General features: G+C 34.7%; 1 protein-coding gene across 1 annotated transcript; it reads left to right on the top strand.

Moving 5' to 3' along the window:
• The first annotated feature begins 2,774 nt into the window (after positions 1 to 2,774).
• Positions 2,775 to 3,746, top strand: LOC131075595 (leucine-rich repeat receptor-like serine/threonine-protein kinase BAM1). Its single transcript, XM_059210586.1, has 2 exons — positions 2,775 to 3,183; positions 3,556 to 3,746. Exons 1-2 carry the CDS (start codon positions 2,775 to 2,777, stop codon positions 3,744 to 3,746), a joined length of 600 nt encoding a protein of 199 aa, XP_059066569.1.
• The last annotated feature ends 20,856 nt before the right edge of the window (positions 3,747 to 24,602 follow it).

Genomic DNA, 24,602 nt, shown 5'->3' with positions numbered 1-24,602 from the left:
AATTACCTGAGGATATTAATAGAAGGTGAATCGATGCACACGAAGGCAGGAAGAAGGGGGGCTGCGCAATACTGTGAAGGATCATGGAAAAAAACATTAGAAAGTGTTTAAAAATTTTCCCTACTAATTGCTGATTGGTTAGAAAATTTTTGGCTAAAATTTTAAATAGGAAAAAGCTAGAAAACCCCATAAAAAATAAAGAGTAACCAATAAGAAAAAGGTAAATAATAGAAAAAATTAAGTTTAGAAATTTATACCTTGCAAATCATAGAATAAGCTTATAATTTTTTATTGGCACAATTCTCTAGATATGATTAATTGTATTGGGTCAGCTAAGTGAAAACATTAGGGCATGTCCTCATGTAGCTGCTTAGCTTATTTTGGCTAGCCGCTGTTGCTCAATTTTTTTAGCATTAATTTGTGGAGCTGGTGGCCCCATGAATGTAAAATTTTGTTGCTTATAAAATAAGCAATCATCTTAAATTGCATTATTAAAAGAAATATTTAATTCTAATTGGTCACATAAATTGTGGAGAAAAAATTGGAAACAAATAAAAAGAGGGAAATTGTTTTGGACAGCCACATGTCAATCTTCTCAATAAGTTGCTGCTTATTTCCAGCCCCCCCTTTTTTTCAAAGCTTATTTAAAAGTTTTAAGCAGCTGCTGCTCCACTTAAATAGGAAAAGATTCCAATTTATCCTTTCCTCTTAATTAAAAAATTGCATGGGAACACTCTGACCGCTTAATTTTAAGCAGAAATTGCACTTAAGCAGCCCCATGGGGACATGGGGTTAGTCTCCTACCTATAAGACAGGGACTAATAATTAACATTCTTCTAAAAGTATAACCTCACTAAATCATTAAAAAAATAATAATTATAAATTTCATTAGCACAATAGACAAATTTTCTATCACCATAAAGGAAAACATATGTTTAAAATATTTTCTTTTTTCAATGTTGTTGAAGATTTTATGTTATTTTTATATAGATTATTTTTCTATCTTACTAATTTAAATTTTATCAATTTAACAAATATTGAATGGTTAATAGAGAAAAATATTTATAATTATATTGCTCAAAACCATATATCTTTTGTTACTTCCATAAGCCACTTTTTTGTAGTTCTTAGCAAATAGGAATACACATTATTTTATTATAAAACATTCAATGACACATTAAACTTTAATGTAACCAAATTCAAGAAATAGAAATGTCAAAAATAAAAATATTAATGAATATAAACAAAGAAAAGTTATTTTGACTTTATTTTAATAATTAATAAGATTAAACATTCAATCAACTTCAACATATATATCAAGATTAATTTTTTAGTGAAGTTTACTTTAAAAATTAATAAAAAAAGCATATAAATTATAAAATAAAAATCTATCAAAATTAAAGATCCACACAAGGACTATTAATGTTCTTGAAATTATCATAATAAGAATGAAAACAATCATAAACTTCATACAAGAGATCAAATAAAAATCCTTCCTGAAATTTTTACAGATGATAAAATATTCTTTCTATTATCAAATAATAGGAAACAAATATATTTTAGCAAGTCTTATTTATTAATATAACTAACTATGTTAATACTAATTGACTTATATTCACCTTTATTATACAATTAGAAATATAAAAAGCAAATCTATACAATTTTTTCATGTAAACAAACATAACCTTGATATAACAACAAACAAATGAACCAAAAAACAAAAAAAACCCTCTCCATATCAAAAAAAGACACTCGAAAAAACATTATTAAATACTATAAAAAAAAAATACACTCGAAGTTTAAAGCAATACAATTGATAAGAAATATGTGAACCGGAGATCAAAAAGTAAAAAGTTATAACATCTTATAATTAATTTCGTCGAATATTCGCGGAACCTCCGCACATATGCATCTTAAGTCTCACAAAATGAGGGAGTTGGTATATAAAGATATATAGAGAGTGAAAACCAAGAGGGTTGTGCCCCATACTAAGTTAAGCTCTTTGCATACAATCACGTCTCCAATTTCGTTTTACATTTCTTCAAGTTTTGCCTTAGGAATTGGTATGATGATTGATTTCCCTTATACCAGTGGATGTAAACATGATCGAAGAAATTATCTGCTTGATTTCAAAAGTGGCTTGAACGACTCATATGGTCGATTAAGCTCATGGCAAGGATACAACTGTTGCGAGTGGGCGGGAATTGTGTGTGACTCATGTCATTAAACTTGATCTAAAAAATGCTTATCATGAGGGAGATGGTCATGGTTATCAAGTCAACCGTGAGTTGTTTAATCTGCAACATCTGCAACACTTTGATTTGAGTTGGAATGACTTCCAAGGCATTTCAATACCTCCTCAGTTGGGAAGACTCAAGTGGCTTACTTTTCTTAGCTTGGCTTATGCTCGATTTGGCAGCGAGATCCCTGTTGAGTTGCGAGATTTGTCGGCCTTAAAACATCTTGATCTGTGAGATTATTACTCTATCCTAGATCCAGAGTATTATTCGAGATGGAGACCGAAGAGTTCAAGATTTGATGAATGGGTAAGGAGTCTAAGAAACTTGGAATACCTGGCGATGAAGAAAGTGAACCTTGAAAAGGCATCTCAGATATGGGGCCACTCCCTCTCTAGTCTCCCCAATCTTAGAGAGATTTACCTCTCTGCGTGTGGTCTTCTGGAAGTGTTCCTTCACTTCTAAACCTCACCCATTTATCCCCCCACAACCTTCGATATAACTCATTCCCATTCCCAATACCAGCTTCGTTCAAGAATGTCTCATCCTTGCATTCACTTGATCTCTCTGTCTGTGGTCTCAGTGTTTCCATACCTTCCAATTTGTTGCAGCACTCCTCAAGTTATGAGCAACTTTCGCCTGTCTAAAAACAGTGTACATGGAGAAATTCCTCCTTCCAATGCAAACTTTTCAGAACTTCAGACACTAGCTCTTAATGACAATGACTTAATAGGGGACATTCCACCATTTAGATCTCCAATGGGGCTGTCGTCTAGTCTTTCGAGGATTGATCTTTCATTTAACAATTTGAAAGGCAGCATACCATACAATATTGGTAGGCCTTCCTTCCTCAAATATCTGGTTCTGCATGACAACCAGGTAAGTGGCGATATCTCAAGCTCTTTGCGTCATCTTTCAGTGTTAAAACAACTTGAATTATATAACGGTACAAGGAATTAATTAGATTTTGGACAGATGTCTATACATACATCTATAAATCAGTATTATTTGTGGATCACATAACATTCTGGATTAAAGGACAGCCACTTTGATATACAAGAATAGTGAAAGCATTCAGAGTCATGGACCTCTCACATAACAAGCTAAGGGGTAGCATTCCTCAGAAAATGGGACTTCTAATGGGTCTAGTTGCTCTCAACATTTCAAGAAATTATATCAGTGGACCAATTCTACAATCCCTGGGTCAACTGGTTCAATTAGAGTCTCTCGATCTTTCACAAAATATGTTGTCACGGAACACGGAAGATTCCCCAGGAACTTTTAAATCTGACGTTTCTTATTGTTTTGAATCTTTCAGACAACATGCTTTCTAGATTAATACCTCGGGGAAAGCAGTTTTCAATTTTTGATGCTTCTTCATTTCTAGGGAACCCCAAACTTAGGGGGCCTTCCCTGAAAAATAGAACACAGATCACTGGTAAAGGTGAAAGAGGCAAGGACGTAGAGCTGAATAGTACAGGAGTTGCAGATATAGATAAAATGGATTGATGGTGGGCACTGATAGTGGGGTTATGTTATGGGATTGGATTTGGTAGTGTGATAGCAGTGTTGTGCTTTCATATAGAATGGAGATTACAGATGCTTTTCTTTACTGGATGCTCTTGTGGCTAGAAAATCGTTACCTGCCTGCTACCCATGACAGTCTATGTTTGTTGCTAAGTTTGTAATGTGTTAAAGTTGAGTTATATATGATAGGGTATTCTATGTTGGAAGTAAGAAACGCTCTTGTTTGTAGTTGATAAACCTATGTTATGATGCTACTAAAATGATCTAATTACTATTATCAAAGAGAGGCTAAAATGCTTGATGAAATGAGACTATAAATTAGATGCATGAAGACTTGGATTGATGAATAATGAAGGAAATGAAGCCTATTTATAGAAGAAATGGGGAAATGAAGGGTTAAGATTGAGTAATCTTTACAAGGGTTATGATTGAATGATCTTCAATCCTTGTGAGATTTTTAACTCAATTCTAGGCTGACAAGTGTCACCATGGGGAGGCATGAGAGGAAATGTAAGAGGCATTAAATTCCCGACAAGACATAGTGGTTGCCTTAGGAGGTAAGGTTAGGTTTGAGTTATCGGATAATCTTTTTACTCAAAGGATAAAGTCTTGTGCAAGAGTTAGTGGATAACCATAGTCAAAGCAATGAATGCTTGAAGAGATCCATGGGTTAGAGGATGGTTAAGTTAGAGAGAAAATCTCTAACCAAGGGTTGAAGTTGAGTTAACTATTAATGGTTATGGAGACTTTAAGGGTTAACTTGTTGGAGACACAAAGCCTTTAATGGTTTATAAAGACTTTGGGGGTTTTTGAGAAGTGACATTCTTTTGAGGATTGTGCAAATGCTTAAGGGGGGGATTAGGTTAATTAGGATAGTTTAGAAGAATCTAGAAGGTGTTTAGGCATGCAAGTGGATTTGTTAGGAAAATAGAAGTGGGAGGATATTAGGATTTTTAATTAAAATAAAATGATTTATTTCAATTGACGGGTGCAACTTGCATTTGGAGGGAAACACAAGTGGGAGGGGAGTGGGATAGGTTATTTATAATAAATATTGATTTATTTATTAGAAGATGAATTTAATTAAATGTCAATAGAGGATTTAATCAAATAAATAGGATTTATTCAATTAATAGAAGAAATGGGAATTAATCAAATGTTGAATTTGATTAATGGCTGAATAGAAGAAAAGGGGATATTAATTAAACCTTAATTTAAGTAATAGGTGGATAAATGATAATTAAATAAATAAAATTCATTTAATAAGTGTACAGATTTAGGTGTCTACAATAGTCAGGCTTATATTGAAGGTTGTAATATCATAATATTAAAATTAATATTTTGTCAATGTTATTTTATGTGAAGTTTGTAAGTAATATATATTATTTTGACCCCCAGTCTCCACGAGGTTATTGATGAAGTTAACATCTTGTTCAGTTGTATTGCGATACCACTCTAAAAAGCTCAAGTTTAAAAATAAATGATGTTGGATCCTTATAAGACAACCATCTCAACTTCAACATGCTTAGTAGAGAAACTCTAAGCCTAATTGACTTTGAACCTGGAATATTTTTCAGGGTAGCACTGACCACATGAACATCAGATTGTTTCAATCACTAGAGCGACATGCACATGAAATTGTTGCATAAAACTTATTTTTAGATGCTCTATACTAGTTTAGCTCTATCAATCAAAGTTGTCTTATTAATCTGTATATTCAAATATTTTTGTAACAAAATTATACAATCATTTTATTTTGGTGATGTTAGTGTGATCTTTTTGTTTTAGTTTCATTTGCTCAGTTATTATGGTGTTCTTTATTATTGTATAAGATTAAAGAGGGATGTTATTCAATTGTTGAGGGAGAAAATAAAATAAAATTAAGAATCACAATTTTGCACTTTAACTTGAACATTAAGTAAACAAGTTTAAGTAGATTAATTTTAAATTTTAAAATATATGAAATAAATTGATAAATTGCATTCACTCTAATTATTTGGATATATTTGATGACCTTATTTAATCCCATGTTGCACATTCATTGTGGGGTACAATTTATTTTAGTTTGAAATCAATGCCATTGCATTGCTATAATATCATAACTATGTTTACATGCATTGCACTATTTGTCAATCCTTAATAGCTAAGACACATATGCCATGTTCCTTTTGTGAACTTTATACAAGAAAATACACTTCCTCCTTGTTCGACCTTTTTCTTCAAGAGTTTTCCGAAATCCAAATATATGGTATCCTCATTCTCCTTCTTGTCTTTTCTCCCTCTCATTTAAGTGTAGGGAATTTTATTGTGTTTGTAGAAAAATAGGGGTGTCACTTAGATTTTTTTATTTAAATATAAAATTTCATAGTGGAGGAGAGACACATTAAGCCAATTGTGCATAGTGTGATAATTTAGTCATTTTATAATTTTTTTTTTCTATTATCATTTTTTAAAAAAATTTCTATACCTGTTAGTCAGAAAACAGAGTGTTGTGGCTTGTCAATCACGCCAAACAAAACACATTCTAAAAATATAGGACGACCATTTCTCATCGCTCTTTTCTAATTTTAAGAAAAATGTCACCTCCTACACAAGTGCCTTCATCGAATCCGCTCGTACAAAAGTAAAGGAGGGTTAGTCAGTTGGGCAAAAGAAAATTGAGTGTTGTCGGTGGTCAATCCCCGACAAAGGAAACACGGTAAAAATAGAGAACGACCTTTTGTCATTGCATTTCTCATCAACAATAAGAAGTGAGCTGATTTGATAGACTAATTTCTGTTAAAACATTTTAAAAATAATAAATAAATAAAGTCTTTAAGCAAGATATTGCATTTAAGTGGGCACTTTAATTTCCTTGTAATATTCTATAAACAGTCTGTATACAACAAGTGTCTCTTTACTTCGCTGAGCGTATGGTACAATAATTGAGTCAGCCCCTCCTTCCAACGCGCTTCAAGGCAACCACAGTCATATTTAATAGCTGTGGAAAGTTGGGGACTCGGGAGTAAGCTATGGAAAATCAGGAGGAAAGGGTATCTCACTTTCTGACAATTTAGGGAAGGATTATCTCCTTTTCGTGTGCTTAAGGATTATTTAAAAGTTTTTGTTAATCTTGAATTAAGAGAAAAAATTGCATTACATATCAACAATGAAAGACAATTGTGGAAAATAGAAGGAAACCTCATTGCTTAAGAACTTTTTTACTTTACTTTTTATTCTCAATAATTAATATAGTTCAATTTTGTAAAAGATAATTTAAGTACAGTAATATTAGTGATTTATGTGAAATTTTATTGTCAAAATGAAGGGTGAGGTGAATTTGTTTATATACATATAAGCATGTTCCATAATTTTGATTTAAAGTGTATAGATATTTTGTATAAAAATGATTCACAACATGATTAAAATTTGTTTGTAGCTATCATACATAAATTAATTGTCTATGCATACTTGGACTTTGGAGCAAGCTCCCTTCCATAATTTTGTCATATCATACATGATATCCAAATAACCATTTCATCATACTCAATCCATCTTCTATCCTTACTTTTGAAATTCGCAATGACATGTGTAAAATGTCAAAAACATGTTTTGATTGATTAAAGAGTGAAATTTTGCCAAGATCAAGAGCTCAATGAAAAGTGCAAAATAGAGAGACAAAATATATGATAGGAATAAACTATATTCTATCAAGATGAAAATACTGATCAACTCGATCATTAACCAATCAATACATACAATGAATATGAGTCTGCTTATATAGACAAGCCTATATGGATATGTGAGTACACAAACATGACATGTGGCTCAATAAAAAACAATGGTAGGTAGAAAATAGGTGTGGTAGGTAGAACAAACAATATAATATTCCACATGAGGTGATCACCCACCGAAGGTGGAATTATCACTTCATAATAAGTGGATATGATAGAGCAGTAACAAGATCACACCATAAAAATATGGAATTCTCCTACACACACTATCCCAATGTGGCACAAACATCCAAGTGTCTCATACCCAAACTACTATGAAATGCATTATCTTAAGTAAACTTAAGTAAGGTTCAGTAATATCCAACATGAATAATTAATTACACCAACACCCCCCCTTAAGTGAAACTTAGGGGAATTCACTTAAGTCTACAATGCAACTAAGTAATGCAAGATGGGTCCCAACTACTAGGCCATGTTAGGTACCCATGTACAAATGCAAATGCATGCAAACCAGTGCAATGAAACCTCCCTTAAAGTAGGGAAAGAGAGAAAAAGCCAATGGGAAAAAACTCTCCCCTGAAAAAAGAGATGAAAACTATACAAGAGAACTCTCATAGAAGTATGAGAAGGACAAAAAACTATGTGAGGAAGAAGTCCCCCCAATATGAGAGAAGAAGAGAGACTAGGTAGCCCCCCCCTCAATGTAGAATCTGCACCAATGGTAGAAGCTCGAGAATGAATGAAGAAACTACTCCACGAACGTAGAACAACATTCCTCCCCTTAGGAAGAAACAAAACCAAAGGTGTATCTCTAGACACCTAAAAATGTCTCATTGATCATGTACTAATTATTCCTCTAATTGATTAAATAATTTTTGAATTATTTAATTATGTTAATTAATCTTATTCTTCTAATTTCATATTTCCTCATAATCTTACTAATTATTGTATTTTCTATTCTATCATCATTTAATCATTTTAACCATTTTTTAAATATTAATTAAATATTTATTATTTAATTAATTCTGATTAATTCCCCAATTTAAATAATGTTTATTATTTAAATAAACTAATTCTCAATTTCTATCTCTAATCATCTAATCATCAACCCTTTTCTAAATATTAATTAAATATTATTTAATTAATTAATTATGATTTTAATCCTTTAATTTAATAATATTTATTATTTAATTAAAGTCTATTTCTAGCATAATTAAATAGTTTCTTTAAATTATTTAATTAGCTAATTAATTCATCCATTTCCAAATCCCCAAATTTTAATTTCATTTAATTTCTTATTCTTCTAAATTCTTCTAAATTCAATTACATGTGCATGATTTCAAAAACCAAATAGAAAATCAAAGTCAAGTTCTAAATATATTCAAATACTAAATTGAATTAAAATAAATTCAATTATTTGAATAAATATCATGCAAAGATTAAATTGAAAATTTAAATCTAAATGCAAGCACATGCTAAATTAATTAATTCAATCAATTAGTTAATTAAATCATTTATCTCTTCAACTTCTATTTCCATCTTTAAGTTAGTTTTTTCTAAATTAAGCTCTATGTGTCACCCTCTTTATTTCCTCCGATCATTCTTTTTCTTCCTTCAGTCAACTTTTTCGACTCAATTGATCTATTCAATCTATTGAGTTTCACTCCTACAATCAGAAGTTCAACTATCAATTTTCATGTGAGCTCACCTGAGTTCCACCTCTTCATCATTTTGTTCCACCTTTCAATCAATCTTCTCCAATTTTCTATAAATTGAGCATTTAATATCCATTTTCAACAATCACAAACTTTGAATCTTTGTGTCACTTGTAGGTTACTAGCACAATATCTGAGAGCCATCATACCATGAAGAGGAGAAGAGCAATGGAAGCAATATGCGATCTTGGGATAGGGAGTTTTGATTTCATTTGATTATTTTAATTCTTATTCGCTTGATTATGTTATTTCATTGTCTTGTTTGTTAGATTGTTTGGTGAGAAGGGATTCATGATTTTTCTTTTGCTTCTAATTGATTACTTGTTATTAAGATGAATTGTACATGCATACATTTTGGTGAATCCAACGTGAACTAATAGCAAATTAACCTTCTTTATTTTTCGGTGTGATTTTTGCAGATTGTGCGGATTTTTCATTTTTTTGTAGGTTGCATGAATTTTGAGAAAAGATTTTTCCATCATGCAATCAAGCATTCATTGTCACATGATCGTATACACAACATCATGCATTCAACCCTTTGGGGTCATGCATTCGTTCTGACAGGGTCACGCAATCGCCCTGTCCAGATCACGCAATCGACCTTTCTAGATCACACATTCGCAGGAAGCTTTGTTGTTTAATTTTTTCTTCCATTTGTTATTTGTTCTGTTTAATTCTACCTCATATTGGGTTAATCAGGGATCAAATTGGTTTTATTTAATGATTTGATTATAACAATTGATGACAAGAAAAGTTTAGTTCAAGATTTCAGGTACAAGAAGGACGAAACAACAAAGGAGAGAAGCCAAATGCTATCAAAAGGTTCTCCAAGAAGAAAAATTGATACATGATTCGGAATTGCAACTAGCCTTAGATAGATATAATAGCCTAGTTCTTTCTTATACAGTTAAATATGATCTAATCAATATTGAATAGATGATGAGAGATTTGGTTAGGGCTTCACCATTGGTTATGCAGGTTCCTAATCGGGTTTAGTTTCCTTTTATTTATTTTGTTTTTAAATTATGTTGTTGTCTTCTTTCTATCGCACAATCACCCTATTAGTGCTACACAATCGATCAGTCTTCATCACGTATTTGGTCTGTTAGATTTACGCATTCACTCTGTCAGATTCACGCATTTAGTTTGTAAGTATCATGCAATCGCACAAGTAAAATTATGCAATCACCACTGCCAAGTTTTGAGTTTATTTTTTCTGTTAGTTTGATTTTACCACTAATCTTCAGTTTACAGCTTGTGGCAGATTCGCAGAGAGGATTAGATTAGTATTTTTCCTTGCACACTTTACATTTCATTTTTGGTGCTTAAAATCAACAACAGTTAAACTCGACATGCATGGATAATCTCACACTTCGTTGTTGGTGCTTAAAATGAACATGGGATAAAATTGAGATGCATGGATAATCTCACACTTCGTTGTTGGTTCCTAAAATGAACCTGGGCTAAAAGCTCACATGCATGTATCTCACACTTGGTTTTTGGTGCTTAAAATCAACAAATGGTTAAAATTGACATGTATGCCTTCATATTTTAATTTGGTGTTTAAAATAGACATGCACCTGCATATCTAACACCTAAATTTGGGATATAAAACAAACGTGAATCAGGTTGCATTAGATTAAATCATTTATCTTTTTCTTAAGGTAAAGAATTTTTATTGTGTCTGGGGTGGACCTACTATTGCACTAATTGACTTTCCACCCGCCTTCGGGGTCCTAGGAGAAAGAAGGAAGGTGAAAATGACATCTGTTTTTTTTTTTTAATTCTACATAGTGAGGGGTATCTTTGACTGGGGATTTCATCACCCCACAGAGGTAATTCAAATTGGGATGCATTGGGGATATCATCTCTCCCAGTGTACTCTCGAGTGGGTTTTTCGAGCTGCTATACAAATATACTGGTCAGGTGGCTAGAGTGTTGACTGAATTTGATGTATGTTGGGGCCTTCCGTACACCGATAAGCTCAACTAAAGCCTTAAGTGGCTTTCTCAAAGAATTTGTCATTGGATCGGGACCCCTCGAGACCTAATACTAAGAACCAATTTAGTTGCCAAAAATCCTACATTCAATGGTTTTGGGAGTGTGGCTTGTACGCCATAGATACCCTTCATTTACCTTATACTATGATACAAGAATCCCTCAACTATAAGATCCTTGGATCTTTGGGGTAAGAGAGACTAGCATGCCCGAGAAGTGTGTGTCGTGGAGTGGAGCCAGTGCTACCAGACTCTCTATCTACTCATTTTGTCTCGGTATTTCATAAGGGCCTCACTGAATGGTGTCTACTATCTAGCCTAAGATTGTATTTCATTCTTTTTTATGTATCGATTTGCTAGACCAGTATTGAGTCAGTCCCTTGGGATATTTCAAGCCCTATCCCACGTATCTCCAAATTTTATGAGATTGTATGAAAATTGAGTCAGTCAGCTATACACACCTACCAGCAATTGTTCTTAGATTTGGAAAACTACAAAGCATTATCCTACACATGAAGTTATAGAAAACAAAGTCCTTTTTGAAACCGATTCTCAAAAGTCCTTACATACTTGTGACCTTAGGAAGTCTTTTACATAGTCTTTTGCATAGTCCCACTTACGTCCTCATTATCGTCCTACGTTTTTTGCATAGTCCCACTTACATCCTTATTATCATCCTACGTCTTTTGCATAGTCCCAATCACATCCTCATTATCGTCCTAAGTCTTTTACATTATCATCCATATTAGTTAGTCCTACATTATCATATACGTCTTCGTCTAGACCTCATATACGTCTAAGTCGATTGTCAGTTATAGGTTCATAGCATGTGCCTTCATGGGTCTCACAAGTGATGGTTTTCTCCCCTTCGAGCAACCTAATCTAGTTCCAAATGATGGTCAATGAGAAATCATTGATGGTCTAGATAACTTAGCTTGGGATTTAAGAAGAAGCACACCTCAATATATAGGATTCATACATGAGATAAACATTGAGTCTAGAATTTCCCATATAATTAATAGAGAGATTGAGGCTGAACAACTTCGTCAACAAATGGAAAGACTTGCATTAGAAAAATCCATAAATACTCAAAAGGTCTCACATAAAAATCCTCAATAGAGAGTCTAGTATAGCCTTGCATATCTCATATTTACGTCTACAGTCTAGTGTTAAGTCATCATCTTGCATAGAACCACCCTCATATAAGTAATTTTAGATGCTCATCACAAGATCGCAGAAAGCGAAAGGAATAATGGACCAGAACAACACAAAATCTGTAAAACCTACTTGGAATTTGGACATGTCAACACGTCAACACTTAGGTACACAAACAATGTCCACCCTAAACGAATTACAACAGAATTTGACAAAGGAAGAAATTGAGTCCACTCAGCAAGACCCACATGTCCTCATGATCCTAGATGCACTTATACATAGTGATAGGGACAAGTATCTTTCGTTGTTAATACAAAATGGGGCAAAACTACCTAAGGATTTTGATGTCACAAAGATTTTACCATCACAAAAAACTTTAGGTCAAGATAATAGTCAAACACCACCCTTGACACAAATACAAGGAATGACCTCCAGTTTTCCTCAAAACGTACCTATCCAAACAAATGTCAATACAAATTAAAAATTTCAAACAAGTGTGCCATCCTCGGAAATCAATGCTAGTATACCATCACAGAGCATACCAATAATATCAAGTGTCTCAGCACCTATCAAACACAAGCAACAAGTGCAACCCAACCTCCAGTTTCCTATTCTATGGGATCCACATATAGTCAACAAAATGCAAATCTAGGTATTCCCAATACAACAAGTACAATTCAACCAAACATGGGTTCGCATATCAGCTATTTCACAGTACCTAGTGGAATGCACAACACACAAGGTTATAATATTGGTACGTTCCAACAACCTCCTAGTTATGCAACCACGAATCTTTTTGTGGGAAATACATAAACACAAAGTATACCTTTGACACAAGTAGATATTCTAACATAACAAATATAGAATTTACAACAACAAATGATGACCATGCAAAATGGTAATGATAAAAAGAGCTACACAATGCAGGACTTACATCCTTATCCATTCGATCACACATTATACATGTCGCCTTTCCCACAATATTTTGAAACACCCAAATTGGATAGATATTGTGGGAATGGTGATCCTAGAGATCATATCAGAGAATTTTTTACTGCATGTATAGAGGTTGCCTCAGAAGATACTTATCTAATGAGACTATTTCCTAAAAGTCTGGGAGGTCCGGCTTTAGAGTGGTTTTCACATTTACCACCAACCATCACATCATGGGGAGAATTAGCAGAACAATTTATTGCAAACTTCTCGCACAACATTGACACCCTGGTTACTTTGATGGACTTCTGTGTGGCTAAACAATATGAGAATGAAACATTTGCATCCTTCATACAATGATGGAGGGCTCTCTATAGGAGGTGCAAGACAGTTATCCCAGAAATAGAGCAAGTGGATATGTTCATCGAAAATTTGATTCCTAAGATTAAATATTCGATACAAGTGCAATGTTTAACCACAATCAAAAAAATCACGAAAAAGGCTCTCAAATGTGGGAAGGGACTAGTAGAACAAGGTATTATTAAGTATGGCAATACCAGCAACAATGACAAATCTAAGTTTTGGTCGAAAAACAAAAATGTGAACAATGATGGTATTGTAGATGCTAGAACAATAAACAGAACTCAACCCATTTTATCTTTGGGAACGCGTCAGTCATCTAATCCACATATAAGGAATAACACAATATCAGCAAATGTAAATGCTAAACAAAACATGAACACCAGACACCCCAGGGTAAATACTCCAAGAAGAAATTACACACCTCTAGGAGAACCTATTGAGTCAGTGCTCAAAAAGTTAATACAGACAAACATGATCACTTTACCGGAGGTAAGAGTGTATGAACTAGGTCCTTTCAAACCCACATGGTGGAATGATAATGATTTTCATGATTATCATAGGACTAAAGGTCACAAAATGGCAAGTTGCTACAAATTGAAAAAATTGGTCCAATATATGATAGACCAAGGGGACATCACAATTGATAACGATAAAACCTCAGAAAACACAAATCATATGATTTTTAAGGATCCTTTTGTTCAGCATGACAAGGGGAAAGCTACCACATCAAGTATCCAAGACAATACAACTAACTACACAAAGGTCTCATATGACTACACTATTCATGCCATTAGCCCAGGAGATATAGCAAACAATGATTCACAAGAAACACTTGACCAATATCAGAACACTCACATAGATGATAACCAAATTTGCATGATATTAGAGGCACTGCAGTACGATGATGATAGAAATCTTTGTCTCAGAGACTGTGGGCATGATCAACCATCTCACTTAGGTTGGTTTGAAGATGAACTCATAGAACATATCATGGATGTCAAACATACCCATAAAGACTATGAAGAGGGATTTAACATAAATCTTGATAAAATAGCCTATGATACAAATGATACAATTGCTATGATCACCATAACTCACAGAGATAGAGACTGAGCAGTAGTTACTTGCAGATCAAAGGTAACTTTACAAGGAATACCACAAAATCAACCACTAGCAGTAGGAACTTACAATATTGTTGACCAACTTAAGAAAACTCTTGCACAAATATCATTATTTGAACTATTGCAAATTTTTCCCACTCATAGAGCTATACTGGACAAAGCACTTCAAGATTCGATAGTGAACAAAGATATAGATGAAAATGCCTTCCAATCTATGGTGGGAAATCTGACACAAGGCACACGTATTGCATTTATAGACCAAGATATTCCTATTGATAGACTGCTTCATAACAACCCTCTACATCTAGAAGCTTACATTCATAAGAGAAGAATTAGAAGAGTACTCATAGATGGGGGAGCCGGTCTCAACATTTGTACTTTAAAGCTGGTCAAAGCACTAGGGTATTCTGAACTTCACATTGATTCTTCCAAGAGGATAAATATCAAGGCTTACGATGATGAAGAACGTCCATCTAAAGCCATTGTAACATTACCTATACAAGTAGGACCAATAATGACAGAGGTCGCTTTTCAAGTCTTGGACAGAGAGTTGGGATATAACATGTTATTGGGCCGCTCATGGATCCACACCATGCAAGTAGTACCATCCACGTTCCATCAATGTGTCAAATTCCCATACAATGGTATTGAAATCACCATAAAGGGTGATCCAAATCCATTCCAGCATTGCAATTATCTGAAAGATAGTATGGATAATTAGGTACCTATCAATCAGACCTCACCTCTCACTACATAGCTGGAAACATTAAAGATCATAGAAACAAAAAAGGAAATACCTACAACATCATCCTTACAAATAAAAGATATGGGTTGTGGAGAGTACTCTATTGGAAATACTTTAAGTGGGAAACAGTTGTCTATTTCTCCTAAGTCCTTTGGGAAACCTCACACTATAGTGCAAAAGTAAGACAAAGGAAAAGAAATTGTCAAATACACAGACTCATGATCTTTCATTAGATGGGGTGACTTACAAGAAGAATCCCTGAATGAAGATGTTAACCATTGGATATATAGAGAAGAAGATCATATGACAATACCTAGAATACACATAGATCAATATGGCAATGAATTTAAAATGCTCCAAAGACATGGATATGCTGGTAGCATAGGCCTTGGGTTACAAAAACATGGAAGACTAGAACCTATTGTTCCTAATGATAATCCAGGGAATCAAGGATTGGAATACAAGCATGTACAACATATCACCAAAGCAAGACAATGTACTCTTGATATACTAAATTGACTAAGAAAACCATCAAATTACATATCACAAAGGAATTTGTCAGCACAGGCGCTTCCATCTTCATCTCAAACAAGTAATTAGGTACCTACATCACCAAGTGCACAATCAAATGGAGAAGACATGAGACAACTCTTGCATGAACCTACCACTGAGTTACAAAATGATGCAGTTATTGACACAATAGTACAGGCTAATGTGGCAATAGATGCAGATTTACCACCACCACTTGAATCTCACCCATGGTTATTGTCACTACTTCTACCACAAGAAACAACTCAGGCTCAACCTAATGAAATAGATGAAGAAAGATTGCAAAGGCTTATACCAGGCTTAAGAAAGGTAACTAATGTCCAAAGAAGACCAATCAATCTACAATAGAATCAGGGGTAGGAACTAGAATAAATTAGTGATGATAGATCATATGATGAAACATTTATTGAAAGTGAGACAAACTCTCATGACTACGAGTTCTTATCACTCCATGATTATAGCCCACCAGAAAGTGTAATATTAAGGAATCAAATAAATCTTATACAGGATGAAGATACACAAAGTCAGTCAAAAAATCAAGTCTTAATGTTATCAAAGTACACTAAAGAAGGGAGTAATGATTTACCCCTAGTACATTCACACTTGATTGATTGGGGGAAATAAGGAAAACCAACGCTGGATTGGTTTGAAAACAATGAAGTAATTTCAGAATTTCTAGGAGTCGAAGAGGGATTTCCATAAGGTGATCATAAAGTAGGGTTTGCTATAGACCAAAATAGAATGACATACTTTGGAGAAGAAAGTACTTTTGCAATAGAAGATAAGGATCAAAATACCCATAATGAAAAAAGTGACTTGGGTAATCTTTCTATGGAAAGAGAAAGGTCAGCATTACTTACAGAGGAAACAGAAGAAGTAAACATAGCAGAGGGGAAGGTTGTACATAACATCCATCTGCAAAAGTCACTAAGCAAAGAAGAAAAAGATAGATTCATCCATTTTTTCAAACAAAGACTTATCAACTTTGCTTGGTCGTATTCAGACATGTCAAGCTTAAACTTTGAATTAGTGTTTCTTCACTTAACTTTGATAGCATGAGTTAAACCTTACAAGCAAAAATTGAGAAAAATGCATTCAAGTATCACATTACTGGTTAAAATAGAACTACAAAAGTTGTTGGATGTAGGTTTTGTTACACCCATTGACTACATGGAATGGATATCCAACCTAGTATCTATGACTAAGCCCACAAGAGGCATAAGAATTTGCACGGATTTCTAGGATCTAAATAAAGCTTGTCTTAAGGATGACTTCCCACTACCAAAATATCGATATGATAGTTGACCTAACAGCTGGAAATGAGATGCTATCCTTAATGGATGGTTTTTTAGGATACAACCAGATTAAAATTGCACTAGAAGATCAACATAAAATGACCTTTACATACCCATGGGGAACATACTGCTGGAATGTGATGCCATTTGGTCTCAAAAACATCAGAGAAACATACCAAAGAGCCATGAAAACATTGTTTCATGACATGATCCACAACATAATGGATGATTGCATGGATGAAATATTGGCTAAATCACAAACAAGAGAAAGTCACCTTGTAGTTCTTACACAAATATTTGATCGGTTGAAATAGTATAATGTCAGATTAAACCCGAAGAAGTGTGTGTTTGGCGTAACAACATGTAAACTGTTAGGGTTTATAGTGTCAAACACAAGAATTGAAATAGACCCTACCAAGGTCAAGGTAATCATTGATATGCAACCTCCATCAACACTTAAACAACTTGAAGGGTTACAAGGAAGACTACAATCCATAAGGAGATAGCACAGTTGGCAGATAAGTGTCACCCATTCCAGCATTTACTTAGGAAAGGAGTTATATTTAAATGGACAGAACAATGCCAGGAAGGTTTCCAAGCTCTGAAATAATATCTTTTGAACTCACCAGTGTTAATATCTCCTACTCCAGGACAACCTCAATTGCTATACATATCAGCAACAAACTCAGCTCTAGGAGCTCTATTGGTACAACATGATAAAAATGGAAAAGAAAGAGCCATTTATTATATAAGTAGGACTTTGATCGGCTATGAGCTTAATTATACCCCCATAGAGGGAGCATGCTTAACAGTAATCTTTGCATCTCAAAAGATCAGACATTACATGTTGAGTCATAAGGTACAACTCATTGGATGATTTGACCCACTCAAGTACCTATTGAGCAAAGCAACATTGACCGGCAAATTGGCTAAGTGGGTTCTGATCTTGAGTGATTTTGATATAGAATACATAGACATAAAAGCCATCAAGGGACAAATTATAACAGATCAATTAGCAGAGGCTCCTATATAGGATAGTCACCCGTTGTTGATAGACTTTCTAGACAAATCCGTGTTTACATTAACTGCCTCAATAATATGGAAGTTATACTTTGATGGGTCATATACAAGTCATGGATCTCGAGTAGGGATTCTCTTCATTACTCCTCAAGGGAACATTATACCTAAGTCATTTAGGATCAATTTCCAATGCACCAACAATATGGTTGAATATGAAGCTCTCCTCATAGGGCTTCATACAACTATACAATGGAAAATATAAGAGTTATAGGTCTATAGTGATTTGCAGTTGATTGTAAACCAAGTCAATGATGATTACAACATAAAGGATGACAAACTCATGCCTTATAAGAAGTTGGTCAAAGATTACAAGGATAAGTTCAACAAAATAATCTTTGAATAGACCCCAAGGATACAAAACAAGGCTGCAAATGCAATGGCAACCATAGGATCTCTTCTAAATATGTCTGTTAATGAAACAAAGTTTGAGTTCATCATAGAACAATTGATGCTACCTACATATGAGACTCCCCTATCAGAATATATATGTGCAATTACGGGTCTATATTCACCTTGGTACAATGAAATATATACATATTTACACACTCAATATATGGCATCGGATCTATCCAGAAATCAAAAGAAGACATTTATTCATCAGGCATCTAGATACACCATTATAGCTAATACTTTGTATAGAAAGGGTTTCAATGGACCTCTTCTTTGATGCCTAGATGAGAATGAGGCACACCTTGCTTTAAAAGAAGTTCATGATGGAATCTATGGGGCTCACCAAAGCGGTCCACCATTGTCAAAGAAATTGTTGAGAATAGGTTATTACTGGCCAACCATAGAAAAAGATGCTTACAAGTATGTACATAAGTGTAAACAATCCCAAATTCATGGAGACCTCATTCATGCACCAACACAAGATCTTCAACCCATTACATCACCATGGCCGTTTTCACAATGGGGATTAGATCTAGTGGGTAAAATCAACCCTACTTCTTCCAATGGGCACAAGTTCATCTTGACAGCCACTGAGTACTTTACCAAATGGGTTGAGGAAATTCCTCTAACATACACCACTGGAAAGAAGATAGCAAAATTCATGCTCAACTACATTATATGTAGATACGAAGTTCCAATGTGCTCTATTACAGATAACGGATATCCATTTAAAAACCAGGAAGTGAAAGAGTTGTGTGAAAAATTTCACATACAATAGAGAGTTGCCACGCCATATTATCCACAAAGTAATGGACAAGAAGAGGCTATAAATAAAACAATATTGAAAATTCTTAAGAAAGTAGTTACTGACACAGGACGGGACTGGCATCTCCAGTTAAATCCTGCTCTTTGGGCTTATAGAACAGGAGTACGCACACCTACAGGAGCAACACCATACTCCTTGGTCTATGGTACAAAAGAGATACTCCCCATTGAAATAGAAATACCATCTCTAAGAGTCTCCTTACATAACATCATATCAAAGGAAGACTACAGGGTAGCAAGGTTACAAGTACTTGAAACCCTTGATGAAAAAAGACAAACAACGTTTAACCATCTACAAGGATATTAAAAAAAACTGAGATGAAGTTATACTAAATGGATCTGCCCACAAACTTTTCAAGTAGGAGATCTAGTACTTAAAGAGAATCAAAGGAACCTAGTGGAATGAGAAAGGCCAGTGAAATTCGAACCTAACTGGCTAGGTCCTTTCATTATAACAAGGGTCATAGGCAATGGAGCATATAATTTGGCTACCATGGAGGGAGATCCACTCTCTGACCCTATGAACAACATGAACCTTAAGCGATATTATACCTAAGGGTTGTATAGTTTAGGTTTTATATTCTGCATTGCATATCATATCATTTAAAAACATCTACAACATCAATAAAACAAGGCAACTGTCCAATTTTATCATCTGTTTGCATCCAAGAGAAGAAAGGTTCATCTCCTTTCTTAGATATTCGGAGATGAAGTCTATAAGGTCCTAAGGTCATTCATTTTCAGCATCACCCCATGACGACGCTTTACTTATGGTTGGGTAGTGATTTGACTATTTGAGACTTGTTAACCCCCAATCTATCAATTGCTATATCTCAAACACACATTAAGAATATCTCTAATTCATTCTAGACACCTAGTTGATCATATGACTAAGTGGAAAATTTAAAATTCTACTTCAGCACTGCTATAATTGTCACACCCAAGTAAGTTTCATTACTTACAAGTCAAGGAAAAAAAATAATAAAAAGAAAATGAGCTATGCCAAATATCCATCTCAAGGCAAAAGAGCAATGATATATAACTGAAATATCATGCATACAAATGTGATAAAAAGCTTGACTATGGGAACATGTGAGTAACTCCATCAGGGCTATGAATGCCTACTGGCAATGGAACAATATTTGAGAAATTAAAGTCTATAACCTCGTTCGAGCTCTCAAGGCTTGCTGGAAACGAGGCTCTATTCGGGATGCTTTTGAAGTTAGGATAATCCATTTCTCTAGTCATATAGGATGCTAGGGATCTTTAGTGAACACAAGAGCAGGAATTAACTCATTTGCACACACATGGGCAAAAGAAGATCAAAGTTTCAAGAACCAAGAGGGAAGTTTTCCGTGTCTGCATTTGTAAATCCTAGTCACTAAGTGTGTTGAGATGAATTTTCTAAAGGGCCTTAGAGATCGATTGACCACTTATCTATGAAATGATTTGCACCTCCATTTCAATTGGTGTATTACAAATGCAAAAACAAACACAATTAACCTTGTTCGAATAGGAAATGCATCTTCATCCTACATGTTCCATTCACATAGGTCATGTCAAAATTTCATTTGTCTCCACATACATTCTGCAGATCATTATGTCATATAGGTCTGCACACTAGGGGCATAACTGAAAAAAATCCAAAAAGTCATATAAAGTCTAGAAAAAACCCAAAAAATCATATAAAGTCCTGAAAAAAATCCAAAAAATCATATATAGTCCTAAAAATATCAAAAAAATCATATAAAGTCCTGAAAAAACCCAAAAAATAATATAAAGTCCTGAAAAAATCAAAAAATCATATACAATCGTGAAAAAAACCAAAAAAATCGGATGAAGTCCTGAAAAAATCCAAAAAATCATATAAGGTCCTAAAAAAATCAACCAAAAACATTCATATAAAGTCTTGAAGAAATCCAAAACATCCATATACGATCTTGAAAAAAATCATCCAAAAACATTCAAATATCGATCCACATAATCAAAAAACATCAAAAAAGCTCTTGGAAAAGAACTAAAAATAAAAAATCAATCAATTAGAAAAAACTTGCAATAAAATATCTTGTGAGAAATAAATACCCTAGCAGATATCTAACAAACACTTCACACGAAGTTAACAAAAGATACGACTATCTAGTCAAACATCTGCAATCAACTGATCAAACTGTCTTATCAATCGTATCATATCCATATCAAAGTGATCATTATCTTGTCTTAAACAGAAGAGGATACACTTAAAATCAGACACGTCATTCTTAAATGGGGTCCGCAACTTTCTGAGATCGGACATTATCAACCATCACATCAAGCAACTGAAAACGAAGGCACAAGGTCAGTATAGCTGTTGAATTTTATCTAGGTCAGTCTTTATCTATTTATCATTTGGCAACAAATATTGTTCCTATGCTACTCAAGGATGTCCACAAGTAACTACAGGAGCTATGATGGGCATTATCTTTATCTTTGTTTCTTGTTTGTGGTGTGAACCGATGAAATTCTAGGGAAATTGCTCTAGTGGGTGTCTGTGATAAGAGCCTTCACATAAAGGTGAAATCGCCACACATACCTCAACCCCTAGCGTAATTCCTAGAATGGAGGGTTCACTCCTTATCTGCTATGTGTTTGTTTCTACAATGAGATATCTTTGCATCTTGGTTCCTTATACCCTAATGTGCTAAGCTTCATTGTTCAATAATAAGGCTCAGTGATGAATATATATTGATGCAATAAAATATGTGACACAGGTTTGTGATTCATTCAATTTCATTCTTATTCTCATCTCATTTTCTTATTGATAGTTTGTTGATTTCTCATCTTCTGTCTAAATCGCAGTCTTTCTAACATTCTTTCTACCATCAATTTTTCTTTCTATCATCTAACTAACATTTCTTCAAGTTGTATCTGAGTTAAAATTGGTTCAACCATTATCATACAAAAAAAAAAAATCATTATAGATTCATTTGCATTCATTATTGATTCATTTGCATTTAATTATAGATTTATTTGCATTCCATTATAGATTCATTTGCATTCACTTTAAAATCCAATACCATCATTAATATATACATGCACTACCATTACATTCATAATCATATAGAATCGAAAAGATAAGCATCATAAAACTCATAGCATCATATAAGCATACATGAGAAGCAAAAAATAAATAGATCATTACCACAACCCGCATGTCATATATATAACTCAAAAATGATGTTGTGTGTGAATACAATAAATAAGCCCGAAGGCTCAGATAACATGATCAACCAACACTGCCTCTGTCAGTAGGTGGATACTGTCCACTAGATCCTGCCCCAAGATGTCAAGGTGTTCCCATAATGCCACCACTACTAGTCCATCGTGAAGTAGATCTACTCGATCTCCTCCCCATAAATGCACTGAAGCTAGGCTCTCTCTAACCCTTAGGGATGGCTCTCTCATATGCCTGCTGATAATAAATAAACTCCTGTGTAGTAGTGAAATACCTATCTGCCTGGTCATGTGCATCTATACCTGCTCTAAAAATTTAATCAAAGGCATCCATAGTAATCTGACATCCCCACATTACCTTATCTCTCTCCCCCTGGAGATGATCTGTCACAGCCTCAAGGGCACCATAATCTGCACGATAAGTCTCTCGCTTGATATCTCGTCTAGCGACCTCATCCTCCAAACTCTAGACCTGTGCTCTAAGAATCTGTAGCTCATCCTCATCATCATCCTATCCTCTCCCACCCTCACCACCAAGTACATCCTCCAGCTCTAGCATAACCTCATCATCAGCTCCATCCTTGCTACTCGATGACTCAGAAGAACCATCGCTATCCTCATTGCTAATAGACTCGGTATCTCTGCCAATCTCTACATCCTCATCTCCCTCATCTCCTCCCTCATCTCCACCACCTCTTCCCTTAGCTCCACCCTCTCCTCCTCCTCCAGCTCTCTCCCCTGTGTCTATCCTAAACCATTGTCTAGGATGGCAAATCTGCTATGCTGTAATCAGAACAATAGGATCAGTCAAAGGCACTGGCCTATGCCTAGCAAACCATGCATCGTACTCCACCATCATCCCTGGATCCACTGCACCTCTACCCCAACCCTAGAGAAATGACTACAGAGAATCAATCTTAGCAAAAGCAACATGTGGCCGTATGCACATGCCCCAATCAGATACCTCTCACGATACATGAGAAAAATACACAATAACCACAGGTGTCACCTTTACCTCACCGAACTATCTCAGAACCCACCTTGGAAGATAAATCTTGTGAATCCGTTGGGTCTCAAAGGTCCTACCAATGAGATATCTCTGCTGTCGGTAGAAGTAGAAGTGCACTACATCATCAAGACAAATGGGGCAATCTAAGTATGATCTCCTAATAAAATGCTACAATATGTCAAACTGATGTCTCCAGTACAAGGTATTCCCCAAACCCCTGTATCTGGTACTTGATGTATACCTAAAAGCATAAGGCTCACTAGGCTACAAGTCTACATGAATGACAGGCCTAGAAATAGAAATGTGCTCCCATGCCCATGTCTGGAGCAAAGTAACACCACAACTGATAGAACGGTATCTAAGATACACAATACCATGTATCTGAGAGTACAACATGGCAAGTAGACAAGGACCCCAAGCATATAATTGATGATGAACAATCATATCATGGAGCACTCTGCCCCATCCAACTGGAAACCCATGACTTCGTCTATCAGGTATCAGTAAATCACTGACAACACTGCATAATACAATAGTCAGATCATCATAGTCTAAACATTCCCAAGGGATGTCATAACGGCCATTGATCTGCAAGTCCTAAATCTCACACTCGAAAAGTGCACATAGTCCAGCAATGCCATCATCATGGTCATATACAACTCTCTCATCATGAATCAGAATACGTAGTATACGCCATACATCCTCTAAGGTAATCGATGCCTCACCAGTTTGAAGATG

The sequence above is a fragment of the Cryptomeria japonica genome, chromosome 8 (assembly GCF_030272615.1).
Source record: "Cryptomeria japonica chromosome 8, Sugi_1.0, whole genome shotgun sequence".
NCBI classification, from domain to species: domain Eukaryota; kingdom Viridiplantae; phylum Streptophyta; class Pinopsida; order Cupressales; family Cupressaceae; genus Cryptomeria; species Cryptomeria japonica.
Note: the sequence above shows the minus strand (reverse complement) of the source record. Positions and strands in the feature narration are given on the sequence as shown.

Excerpts from the sequence above, each read along its gene's own strand:
- LOC131075595 (XM_059210586.1), top strand. The coding sequence starts at position 2,775 with ATGTCTCATCCTTGCATTCACTTGATCTCTCTGTCTGTGGTCTCAGTG. Across the intron at positions 3,184-3,555 it reads ACAACTTGAATTATATAACG|ACAACATGCTTTCTAGATTA; the intron begins GTACAAGGAATT and ends TGAATCTTTCAG.